The 13,573-nt window shown below is 36.7% G+C and overlaps 1 protein-coding gene across 10 annotated transcripts in view; it reads right to left on the bottom strand.

Annotated features, from left to right (window-relative positions):
* The window catches only part of TMTC2 (transmembrane O-mannosyltransferase targeting cadherins 2), a 259,383-nt gene that overhangs the window by 73,046 nt on the left and 172,764 nt on the right, over window positions 1-13,573 (bottom strand). For all 10 annotated transcript variants that reach the window (XM_087767467.1, XM_087767469.1, XM_087767470.1 and 7 more), the window contains 3 exons: window positions 3,505-3,590; window positions 2,464-2,648; window positions 672-750 (listed from right to left, as the gene is read on the bottom strand). In XM_087767467.1, the coding sequence (XP_087623593.1) occupies window positions 672-750; window positions 2,464-2,648; window positions 3,505-3,590 (350 nt within the window). The remainder of the gene's footprint in view (window positions 1-671; window positions 751-2,463; window positions 2,649-3,504; window positions 3,591-13,573) is intronic.

Below are 13,573 nucleotides of genomic sequence, written 5' to 3'. Positions count from 1 at the left end.
CAAACCTGATCTTCACTTACAGTGGGAGGAACTTTGCACCCGTGATCCCCGTCATATGGTCCATTGACTTGGGAGGTGTCAGGAGAAAGGTTGCCAGTGAAGACTGAAGCAAAAAAGTTGCTGAGTACCTCAGCCTTCTCCTCCTCTGTTGTTACCAGATTGCCAGTTTTGCTCATCAGAGGGGGTATGCTTTCTTTAACCTTTCTTTTCTGATTGACATACCTGTAGAAACCCTTCTTATTATTCTTTCCATTATAATCAAACTCACTCCGTTTTCTATGAAGTAAATACAATTTGTTCTCAGTTTCAAAGATGACTAAATGGGAGATTAAAAAAACTGTATAAATTGCACATGAGGTCTCCAAGATACTGGATGAGAGATTCTGGAGGCAGAGAAAAACACTAATCCATGCATTCTAAATGTAAAAGTGCTGCATGGACACTCTTAAAGATATCCAGTATCTAATAGTTTCATGACTTATTGTGCCTTATCCAGCATTGCAATTGCTGGCATTTAAGCTCAGAACCTGGTTTGGCTCGCATCTACTGAAGGCAATGATTTTTGTTTTTATTAGCTAATTCATTTGAGCACCAGTTGCCTGGCTAAGCTCTTTTGTTTCACCCTGCCTGACTCCTCAAGCGTCTTTCTGAAGCACTAACAATGCACTTACCCATCATGTTGTATAAGCTCTGTGGTGCAAACTGTCTTGGCATTTTCTGTATTGCTTCTTTGTAAACCATAAGGGCATCCTGAAAAGAGACACACAAGTGGGACAAATCATTAGTAAAGCACCAATTTCAAAAGCAGTCTTTCACATAAAAAGTAAAGCCAAACTATCTTCCTTCCCTAAATGAAAGGTGCAGAGAGAGAAAAAACACATCGGCATCATAAATATCACAGAAAGTTCACGTTTCTCATTTACAAAAGTTTTACCAAATTCAGTGAAGCTTATTGACAAGAGATCAAATTAGTTCCAATATTGAAATTTCCAATTAGTTCCAATTTCCCAGGTAGAAATAAAAGGAACATTTTTTTAACCCCCTCAATGACTCAAGAGTTTATATGCATATATATAATTCTATAGGCTGTCAGAGAACATGGAATAATATCAAACTGCAGACAAAGGACTTTCTGATGATTAAGCTACAGTAAGTGACCTAAAAATAAAGAAATCCTTTTCTACTGCCAAGTAATAACACAACATAATCCTCATGACTGAAGTCTGCTCCACAGAAAGAATGAGATGGACCATAGCGTCAAACATGCCAAAATTGGATTCCCTTCGCAAATGTGCTGTGCCTCCAATTACTTGATCACACATTTATGATTCACTTAGGATGCTTACTGGTCAGTCTGTTAGCTCTGCATCATTTTCTACATCATCCCATCAAATAGTCACAGCTTGTGAAGGCTGAAATATGCTTGAAAAAATTTAAGTGTATGATCAAATCAAGCTTGGGTCAGACTGCAATGATCACCAGGCAGAAATCTGATGGTTTATATTCTTAAAATCCCTTGCACCTCCCAGGCATTGCACTCCAACTCTACATTCTATCAGCCGTGCAGACAACATGCTGCTTTTTTCTCTTATCTTTATGGATGTATTAGCTGTCTGTTTTAACCAATTAGTAACTGCCACCTGAAAGAGCTGGATTCAGCAGACACATGACAGAGAATCCATAGAGCTTGTGCATGCCTAATCTTAAACAGCTGAGGTAACTGTCGCGGTCAGGAAGAGTTATATGGATCAAAACCACGCATAACTCCTGTTCTGAAATATGCCTGGCAACGCAAAGACAGAATGACTTTCTTTCAAATACTGCTAAAGGTCAAAACGCAAGCGAATGTCCAGTTTCACTAATTTCATCAAGGAGAGTAGAGAAGAATCACAACAGTCACATTTGCACACTTAAATGAGATGGGATGATTGGGTGCAGCGCATGGTTACATTAAAAATATCCAACCTATTTCAGCACTTAGGTCAAGTTATCTGAAAATATCGCATAATGGGATGTTTTTAATCACTGAAGTTTTGAATTGTTCCAGCTACGTCTTATTTTTGGAGACTCAAAAGCAACCATAATTGCATTTTTTCAATTAAAGATGGACTTACTCTATTTTGAATTAAAAAGCCAGTACATTTTAAGTCAGCTGGTCTGTAATCAGGCTATATCCTTTGCATACCAGCCATGGGGACAAAGCCAGAAAGAATCAATTAACATTAGCAATGGTCACATCTGATACGTGTTGACTCTGACATCAAAACATCACACTGCTAATTAACATCGTCACACCTGTGGCTGTAGAGAATAAATATTCTCTGTAGAGAACACTAATCTTGATTTGGCGAAATTCAATCAAATCGTGCCCGTGATGTATTTTGAAGGTCTGGATGGAAGCAATAGGTATTATTTATGTATGAAGGTTTTATCATGATATTGTAGGCAAATCTGGAGTCTTACCTCATAGTGTCCTTGTTCATGAAAAAGTTTTCCTAAGTTATAAAGACAGCTAGTAACAGAGCTTTTATGAGCATGAGGATCCTTCAAATTTTCATCAGGGATCTCTGAACACTTCAGGAAAGTCCTCCTGGCTTCCTCTGTCTTCCCTTGGTTCATCAGGATGATACCAGTATTTAAATAGGCAGCTGTGAAGAGGAAAAAAATGTTATCTTTTAATGGGGTTCCATTATGTTTTATCTAAATTTGTTTTACTTCAAAGTAATATCTCAAAGAGATCCCACGGCTATCTAATTTTGCTTTTGTATAATATAGATCAATCACTGGCGTAAGAGGAACATATAAGATGTAAAAGTTCAGAGACAAGGAAAGGAGAAAGTGGCTATAAAGATTGAGGAAGGAGGGAAGAGAACACTGGTTAGGCAGGGTGTTCCATTTTGTTCCTCTTATTAGGACTGTATCAAGCATATAGCGTCATTGTTTGAAATGTTACAAAAATACATACATATATTTATACATATATACATGTATGTCTATGTATACATATATAGAAGATTTAACACTTAAGCTACAAAAAAGTCAGCAATCTTGAAAAGCACCCACTTAATTTTGGAACCAATCACTGGCAACATCCTATGGATTATTTCCCATTTCCCCCAGGCAAGAAACAAAAAATGAAAGGACTTAAAAAAAAATTTGTAGTATTCACTCATACCACATACCATAAAAATCAGGGAAAGAAACAGAAAACAGGAGCCTGAAAATTTGGGCAGTAGCATCTATGGCTCACCACCCCAGATCAGAAGCATTTTAGGTTCTAGCAGTACTGCCCAGGGTTAATTCATTATCTGTTTTTTCCCTGCACCACATTAAACGTAGCTGTTGACTAATGAACACTTTCAAATGAAAAGTGCACAATTTCCCCTTTTGCTTTCTGAATGAAAAACTTCTGAAAAAAAAAAGAAAGTGTTATTAAAGAGTAGGAAGATTTCCTTAAAAAACAATAGTCGATATTATGCATGCTTGTATAGTTGAAATACTTACAAGCTAGTGTGGGTCTGCTACCAATTGCCAGCTTATAGTAATGCAACGCCTCTGAAAACCTGCTGTTTTCCTGAAGTAGTAATCCTCTGCATAAGGACAAAAAAAAAAAAAAAAAGAAAAAGAAAAGAGAGAGGGAGGTTACTGCTAAGAGTAACTTCAAAATAAATATTGAAAACAAAATTAAGGTAACAAAAAAAATATGCTGATTGGTATTTCCAAGATATAACTCTGCATGTTACCAACAATTCAGTGGGAAAATTACTTTGTGGGAAAACAGGATGAATTCATAGACATCAGGTGCGTCCATGTGGCTTTAACAAAGCAGATGTTAAATCCAATAGGTTTGGCTTTCTTGGAAGCCAAGACACTTATTTACTCAGTTAAGAGAATGGTAGACTGTAAGACTTTTTAAAGCGGATGGAGTATGGTGGAGCTATTTGTAACTAAGTCATTCATGCTTAGCCTGTCGTCTTTTCTTGACCTGAAATAAGCAGATCTTTTTCACATGCACAATGAAGTTAACCACCTAACACTTCACATGTATTACCTTAATCAGTCCCCTTGTTGAGCAATTTTACTAGATTATTCACTGTACCCTACATCAGTTCAATTTTTTCCTGTCTTCTTTCTGCTCCAAACAAATTTAATAACTGAAGAGATATCAAAAATGATACCAAATACTTCCAGTTCTCAGTTAGTTTCATAACCCATAGGCTTCAATTAAAGCTGTTAAGACAAGCATTCTTGTGAATTACAATTTACACAATTTCTAGAGAAACAAGTGGTCTGGACATCATTGATATGCATTCACAATTGTATGCTTAAATGAAGGCTCCAAGGATTACAGTGTTCCCAAAGTTTCAGAAGACTGAAAAAAGCATATGAAAATATATTAAAATAACAAAGATTTAAAAATCCTTAAAAATTAGTCATTCCAGAGTGCAGACTCAGACCTTATTATCCAGGGGTAGATGTCCCTCCTCATATACCTCAAAGTATCCAGGAAAAAAATAAATGTAGCTGTTTCTTTTAGCTGAGAGGGTTATCATATCTATTTGTAGTTTCCCTAACCTACAGCAATTTTCTCTTCTTCCTCTATGCTTTTATCTGCTGATAGCTTTTCAAACTCTAAAGAGCTTGGACCTTTTCCATCTTCAGTCTCTAATCAGAGAAGATATTTTTTTTTCCTCTCCAAAATCTCAGGAGAACTTTTTGAATTAAACCAGTAGACTTTGGGAGAAGAAAAGAGCAGGGCAGTTAGCTAAGGAAGTAACCACTGTCTACATTGTTTGCTTCCTGTCATCAGGTTATGATTTAACAGAATGGAGGAATATATTTATTTTTGATATTTCTCTGTTTTTTAATCTATCAGTACCACATGGCCTCATTTTTGAAACTGTCTCTGAACTAACTTTGGATTAGGTAGTAAATCACTTTTAATATTAACAGAACTTACATCTAGTTGGTACTTGCAGTAATATGAGCAATGAGGGAATAACATTCAGGATACTTTTTGGCATGGCACCAAGGTTTATAACTACTGTCAAGTGTCTTGTAGGTGGCAAGAGGTATGATTGTCAGGATAATAGTAACATTTTCTAAATTCTCCAGAACCAGAATTTTGTTACCTCTAAAAATTTTTATAGACTGCAATTATTCCAAGGATAATAATAATGATAATATTAATAAATTTTGATCCAGTTTTCTATTGATGGCAGTAGAATTAATATAAAAATAAATGAGTTGCATGTACTGACATTGAAGCTGCTTCTTACTTTTTAAAAAATCAAAAACATTCTTACACATAATTTTGGGACAAATTTATCAAAGAAAGTCCATTCTTATTTTAGTTCTGGAATAAATAATTTCACATATTAAGAGAAGTAATACAGTAATAGGTCAACTTGTACAAAATAAATTACTTTGGTAAGTGTATAACATTTATGCTTTTTTGGTTTAAAGGAACTTTTATTTATAATTATTACCAAATTCATCTTCTGTGTTCATTACATGCTCTAGGTACTGGCACTCCTGATTAATTACTTGATACTTTAAGGTGTTTTTTTTTTTCTACTCCTCTTCCAGAAGACTTTTCTTTCTTTTTAAAGTTGTTCCATTAACAGACATTCTCTCTCCTTCTCTTTTTTACATATAGAAACAAGCTGCTGAGATGCAAGACTGAGTGCTGAATTCCAGCAAATAATTAGTGTTCTATTGCTATTTGTTATGAGGTTTGGTGGAAGAAAAAGAAGGAAAAAAAAGGATATAATCTAAAAAACTTTGACAAGGCATAAAACTGCCTCTTCTCCATGTGAAATTGTTCATGATTGATAGCTGGTTTTCCCTGTGGCTTCTGATAGTACAAAAATGACTAGATTTATGAGTCTCTAGTTCTAGTTTCAGATTAAACAAAGTCAGGAAAAGGCTTAAAGGAAAATTAAAAAATAATATTTTTAGTTGGCTAAAATTAACACTTAGAGGGGTATGCTTCTGAGAGATAACTGGCTTGGATGTTCACCTATGAAGGGATAAATAGTTATTTAAATAGATAAAAAGTTAAGATGATGAACGTTGCATTAAACTGGCAAAGCATTCCTGAATTTACAGTGAATATTACAAGAGTTTAAAGAGCAGATATATTTCACTTCCAAGACGAAAAAATCATATCCTCTCTAGCTTTAAGCTCAAACAAAATGCAGGCATATAAATACGGTCACCAATCCCTATCTAATTCCTCGCAAAATGCAACTAAAAGTAAAACCAAACCCTTCAAATTTAGTTACTGCCAAAATTAATACTGCTTGTGAAATGTCTTACTTCTCTTTTTAGAGCATGTATTATAAACCCGGTCTCTAACTCCATTATTGCTCACTATTACTTCCACAGGTCTACTGTCTCATTCACCACACAGAAGGAATATAAATGAGCAATAGTTCAATATTTGCTTCTGTCTCCAGTTTCTACAAGTAAAACACCACCACCTTCTTATAAATATTTATCTTTTAAGCAAAAGACAAAATAAGCCCCCAGGATCAAATGGCACACTCCTGTTTATTTCAAAATCAGTTAAAGAAAATTCGTAAGTCCTCAGGTCCTATATTCTCCTTTCCATTGCTGCATTTCATAGCATCTAAGCCATTTCCAAGACAAAAGACATGCTGATTTTCAGCTAGGCATTACATCTGAGAGGCAGACCTGAGGTTCTGAGGAACAGTACAGTACAGTACAGCCTTACTACCACATTGCTAAATCAGTGGACTTGGTCAGCGGAGACAGCAGGGCCAGAGAAGGAACAGCAGCCCAAGGGAAGGGCTCTGGGAGCAGAGCAGGGATCTTGTTCTCAAGGCTCTCTGCCGGCCGCTCCAGCAATGCTGAGTTCAGGCAGCAAGTCCTGGCGTTGCCTCTGAAAGCAGCTGGCCTTGAAAATTGCTCACCATTGTCAAGATGAACATAAAGCAAAGTGATGAGCTCAAGTGAGAAATATCTGAAGGGAGCGTGTCCTTCACTACATGGCTGCAAAGAAGTCATTAGAGCAAATACTACCAAAAGGGTCTGTTCAGCACTTGAAGTTCTTTCCAAAGAAGCTGAGACGTTGAACACAATTACCTTTGCAGTCTGTTAAGTTATATTAACAACTCTTCAAAACAAGCTTCAACTGGAAGTTTGATTATATTCTTTCCTTCTCCTTCAGAAATAGGTGAAGTGTGGGTTATTTTGCCACAGAAATGTTTCCTTTTTCATTGAAGTTGACTTTGGAGTCTCTCTCACTTCAGAACAGAGGCCAAAGCCACAAGAGGAAAGTTTGACATGCCTGCCATGTCTTATTTTCACGTGCTTTAGCATTTACTATCTTCCAGCTAGAGAATTTTCAAAGATACTGAAAATTACTTTTAAATCACTAAAAATAAAGTGTCTTCATAAAGATACATGAAGGGCAAAATGTGAAATAAAATTTTTTTATGCCAATTCAACTAGAGAATTGCAAAATGTCCCTCAAGCAAACTGATTATGGTTGTACAGAAAGAAGTTCTGATGTCATAAGCTGGGAACTAATAGCTGCATAATTACCATAGTCAGCTAAGCTTGCAAGGAATGAGCTGACTAGCTAGAGCACAGAGACATGGACAGAGCAGATGAAATGAAACCCATGGGCAGTAACAATGAAAGTCCGTGACCTCCCTGAAGTTCTTGGGATCTGTTTGTTCAGTCCTATCTTGATAATCCAAACTCCTTCCTTCCCTCCTTAGACAACCCATTTCCCTCCAGCTGATTGCTAGGGTTGAAGTCAGAAACTGGCAATGGCAGATGGAGTCTGTGCTTCCTCGTCTACTGGCTCTCAAAACTTTTAGATAAAAATTAGTTCCTTTCCACTCACCTAGAAAGGAGTGATAATGGATTAATGGTGAGTCTGTAAAAATTGGCAAACTCTTTCTAAAAAATGTTTGGTGCATGCATATTTCCATCTTTTTTTTTGGGGGGGGGGGGGGGGGGGGGAGACTAAAAGTTTAGGCAAAACTTTCCAATTTGGCTAGTAAATTTATTTAATTGAACAATCAAACAATGTCAAGTTTGTTTGTCGTGCTCATTACTATGCTTTATTAGATTGAAGACATCTCTAAAAAGTTCAGGGTACATGTGTAAAGCTCAACAAATATATAGTTTTACTCCATTTCCTTTTAAAGAAGACAGTTGATTTTCAGCTCACATTGCCACTTCCTTTGTCTATAGTAAATGCAGATAAAAGAAAATGTTTGCTCTGAATGACCATTTTCTAGATGCAGAGGAAGAATGTCCCTCAGCTGGAGTTCACACCTTGCAGGCACTGCTTGGTCTCCAGTAGCTCACCCCTCTCAGCGGTCAGGGCAGATGGCTACATAAGGAAGTTCTTCCTATAGTCAGGAGTGGATCTGTTCTTGACATGCCTTTCCCCTTCTTTGTTTACACTTCGAAATGATAACTGCTCTTTGGAGATTGCTGGCAGAGGGGAAAAGGAGCAGACAGAAAGAATACGAAAGCAGTGATAAAGTGCAAAGCATTGAAATTAAGCCAGTGGTGGAGCAGAGCAATTGGCATGCATTGAGTACGTACCTATCTTCTGCAGTTAGAGAGACACAAAGCCTTCCTTCTTCCTTAGGCAAGGACAAACAAAGGAAAGCACGTCCTTGAAATGAGGGTGCTTCATACAGAAGAGTAAGCTCAAGTGATAAACCTGGATGAAGAGCTTAAAGTCTTCTGGCACTTTTTAATGAACTTTCTACAGTTGCTAATACCAAGCTAAATAAATAAAAAAGCAAAACCCCAAAATGCCCTCAGAAAACCAAAACACAGGACCAGTTGCTTCAAGTTTGCAGTTCAAAAACTCTTTTTTCCTCCCGAGTCCACCATCCAGTTGTAAAGACAGATAAATTAAAATGTTAATTGAAACATGCAACTTCCATTAAAGAAAATTTACTGACATAACTGGGAAAATGTGAAGTCTATCAGATGGAGGGAGGGTGAGGAGGAAGTCAGTGGCTCCTTTAGCCTAGTAAGACAAGTACTGTGGAAAAATAGTTTTTCTCTATAAACACAAGGATGAAATTACTTGGAAAAGAAAAAGCTACTTAAACCATAGGACACAAAGTAAATGGTTATAAATTTTCCATGAATTAATTTGGGATTAATTAGGAGACAAGTTCTAACTATCACAGCAGCAAGATTCTGGAACAACTTTACAACAGGATTTTTTTTGCCTGCATTGCTTCTAGATAATTTTAAAGTGGAGTGTGAATCATTTATGAAACGGAGGATATGCGCTGACTACTTGCAAGAGTAGCAGACTTCACCCAGTGACTTAGCCAGTGTCTCAGAATCCTGTTTGTCTAACAGGAAGAAAAATAAAAAGAAGAAAAAAGTGAGAAGCAAGTCCTGGCTATCTAGAAATGACGCACATCACTTCTATAGATGGAATTGCTCATTTGAATATGTGCAGGAAAACATTTCCCCCAAATGAGTTCTTTGCAACCATCCTGAATTCTTTAAGCTGCTTTTACCTATCTTGCTAGACCAACAACTTGAAAAATCTTCCTGTCTTCCTTCTCTGCCTTGGTTTTGACCTAAAGTCACTGAATACTAATGGCACAAAACTGTTCTTGGGGACTGGAAAGCAGTCACAAAATATAAACAGGCAGTAGACAGTCTACCATTTTTCTCAAGTTACGTATTAATTTCTTCCTGTTGTTCTCCTATTAAAGCCAGCTGGCCTACTTACAAAGCAAACTCCTCATTGACTAAAGCTGGCATAAATAGACCAAGTACATTACACAGGAACTGTAACTGTGTACCTCTTCAAGGTAAACACATATGTTAGTAAAATATTTATAAAATTTTCAGGCCAGGTAGAATATTGAAATAGTTTAATCAATTTTGTTTACTGGTTGATAACAGCTAATACAGGGCCTGTTAGCTATTATTTTGCCATGACTGCACTTCATCCATGCCTCAAGCTACATTCATCCCATTGTAGATAATCCCAGCGGAAATCAAAGAGCTATTATTTACCTAGATGCTACACTGGCAAACAAAGAAAGAAATGGAAGAAAAGCCTCTTTTATTCCCCATACAGATGCGTCTCCAGTCACGTAGCAATGGAGGATGTGCTGTGCCTACAGCAACTCTTTCATTGTTGTTTGCAAAACTAGTGGGTAGAAAGACAGGTATGGATGCTACAGCAGCCCCATATACAAAACCATTAAGTATGGTCTTTAATAAGGCTTTTTTGTTTTGTTTTGTTTTGGTTTTTTAAGTAATTAAGCCACTTAACTACTCAACCAAGTGAGTGCTAACCTTTTGTAAGAGTCTACAACTAGGTTTCATTAACAAGAAAGCCAATCATTAAGAAACAGTACAAACAGGGAACATGTTTAACGTTTTCCAATAACATCCTGTTAGCAAATATGTAAATTGAACATAAATCCTACTTTTTTAATCGATAAGAACCCACACATACCCAGTAGGCATTAAGACAGAATGACCATTCCCTTTGCAGAACTCACTAAGCAGAATCATCCATAACCCCATTAGTAAAAAAAAAAAAATAAAAACAAAAGAATCGCCCCCAAAACAACCTCTAGGCTTTCAGATAGCGCAGTCAAAACTCTGTCGTGTTCTCCCAGTTCTAGGGAAGAGCTTTCCAAATGCAAGCAAATTGGTTGGCAAATATAGTCCTGTTCTTTTCTCTGTTACTGGGGCAGTTTGGTTGGGATTACTACCATTTAAGCACTGCATCAACTCTCACAACCCCTGTTTCCTTGATGGAGGGAGGGCTACCATAGGGATCAGGAGTAGCATTGCTCCTGCCTTTCTCCCTCCTCTGGCCACTAGGCAGTGGTGTGCTGTACCAGCAGGCCTCAAACAGGACATCTATTCCCCCTCACGTGCCCCAGCAGGCAACATAGGTTGAGAGCTGGAGAGAACCTCTAACAAGAGGGACCTTTTACGAAACTGAATAGCAAAGTCACCCAGAGTTCAACAATTATTTTCCTAATTTTATAAAATAGACAAAGTTTATGTAAGGACTATGAACCACCACAGTTTCAAATATTGAGGCATGTAATTGAACAGCTAGGTTACTGAATGTGTTTCAGCTCCAATCTAACAAAAATATCTACTTCACACAGGCCCTACAAAGAGCCCTGAAGGAGAGTTCTGCACTTGCAGGACACCACCGGTCACCAAAGTGACCTTTGGGTGCTACCTCACCAGCTGGTCTCACAATACAGCAAGATTTTATCAAGACACCTTTGGTTACAGTAAGACACAAATTTCAACCCCTGTCTTTGACAGAGGAAGGACTAGCTGGCAAAGCAGAGATTAATTCCAAACAGGTTTGTAACAGGTTTGCATTCACAGCTGAGAAAAAAATAATCAAGTACCTAAACAGACAGCAGATGACACAACTTTGCTTTTTAACTCGACATCCTGCATTATAAAAACTTGTGGGCTATCAAGGAAGAGGAACCATAACCTTGACTCATTTCCTACTAGGTCAAGTGGTGCAGCAACTTTGTCTGGGGCAGGTTCATACACAGTTCAACATGGGTTAGTAGGTTAGCCTGCTTTTAGTGCTTTTCATCTCTGATAGCTCAGCAAAGGAGATTTTTATGCCAGCACCCTTAAAAGGCAGAAGCAGAGGGAACACAATTTCACATGTCACATAGGCTAACAACAACAGACAAGGAAGAACTTTGCTCATATTGATCTTTACCCAAGGATGTGGAGCTAAACTGTGCATATAAACCACTTGTGCAATCCCAGACTTTACAGAATTAAAATTTCAGCTACTATTGAAGACTTTACCTAACAGAAATCTAAAAAATCGACATTCATTGACATAATACCCTAAGTTTGCCACAGTAAAGTTTATAGAAATTCATACTTTGAACTTATTCAAAGAAATTAAATTATCTGAATAACGAACTTGTACACATAGCCCTATATCACTAAAGGCAAACTGAGATGTTTTGTGAGAGAAGCAAGGGGATAGCTGTTTGGTAGAAATTTATCCTTTATAGGGCATTGTATACTCAAAAAATACAACATTTAAAGTAATTAGTACCATTTTAAAGGAATATTCAATATTTATGTGAGATTGCAAACATCCTTAAGATCAGCTGAGAAACTCAAGGTAATATAGATTACTAATATGGATGATAAAAGAATACTCTAAGGACAGCTAGGCCTAAATACAAGTGAAATAACGTATGCAAAACTGTCTTTTGACTGATAAGCAATTTTACTTTAGGCATTAATTAGAAGCAATTTGAAACAATACAAAAAGCCCCATGAGCTTTAGGTAACAATCATAAGGCAAGAAAGACTGAAAAGCCAAAACAAACTAAAAATAGGTTTGTTTTTTTTTTAATCTACTGAACATTGCCTAGTTGGGAAGAACAAACTACCGTTTTTCTACAGCTCTGTCCTTGGTACTTCACAGTATTAAAATACATGGATTTCTCCATTTGTTTAAAAAAAAAAAAAAGGCATGGAAAGAGCTCTGAGTTTATGCTGATTTACTACCCTATGAAATCTAGCTGAAATCAGCAGTGTTACATAGCTTTGAGGAATTGGCTTTGAGATTTATTTGTAAAAATTACCTGCAGTGCAGTCTCAAGATGTCAGAGGAGTTATTTATAGGAGGCCACTTATATATATCTTTGAAGTACAAACTACCTTATTAAAGTCATATAGTAATACATTCTCCATCTACAGTATAAAACAACAACTGAAGTCCTTTCTGCACTGAAATTGCTATGAAAATCTCAGATGCTTTCAGAGTTGCCAGGAATTTTCCCTGAGTTTTTCATAAGAGTTCCAGAAAACAAGCTTCCAAACAAGAATTCAAGTCCTTAGCCTGAGCTCAGGTTTCCTAAATTCCAGGCCACAGACCTTATCTTCAAGACAGGCTCAGTCACAAGCTATCCTGATGTATAAGCTATGCATAAGTTTCATTTATTTGGACCTGAGAAAATGTCAACAGAACAAACCCGTTTCAACCCATATCTAAAGTAGTGATGAATCATCAACCCAATATTAATATTAGCAAGAGCTTTTGTTTTTCTTTTTTTCCCCTCTTTTTTTTTAATAAATAAAAATAATAAAAAAAATCTGCTGATCTCTGAAAGTTTAGGAATTTATTTAAGGTTACATAATTGACACATTTGAATACTATGGGAAATGACATGGTCAGAATAAGGCAAGCATTCAAGTGGCAATTATGTAATTATGTATTCTAAATTAAGGCAGTTTAAATTGTCCTGAATGGCAAAAGCAGCTGTAACTCAGAGCCATACGGTATAACAGTCAGAAAATAAAATTATAGCATTGAAATCAGCCATTTATCTAATGTGCTAAATTCTCTATATTTTAATGTATTAACAGCCAACTGCTAAGCCAACCTGACATTTTAGTTTCCTGAAAAAGAAGGAGAGAGAGATCATCAAATGCTACTGTTTATGTAGTTTCTCTCTTTGATTGTTACCCATTAAAAATTGTGAGTTAATCCTTAATAATTTGTTCCTCGATCAGATAG

The sequence above is a fragment of the Nipponia nippon genome, unplaced genomic scaffold (assembly GCF_047370975.1).
Source record: "Nipponia nippon isolate SJK-2023a ecotype South Korea unplaced genomic scaffold, ASM4737097v1 scaffold_3, whole genome shotgun sequence".
Classification (NCBI taxonomy): domain Eukaryota; kingdom Metazoa; phylum Chordata; class Aves; order Pelecaniformes; family Threskiornithidae; genus Nipponia; species Nipponia nippon.
The sequence above is the reverse complement of the archived record's forward strand: the minus strand, read 5'-3'. Positions and strand labels throughout refer to the sequence as shown.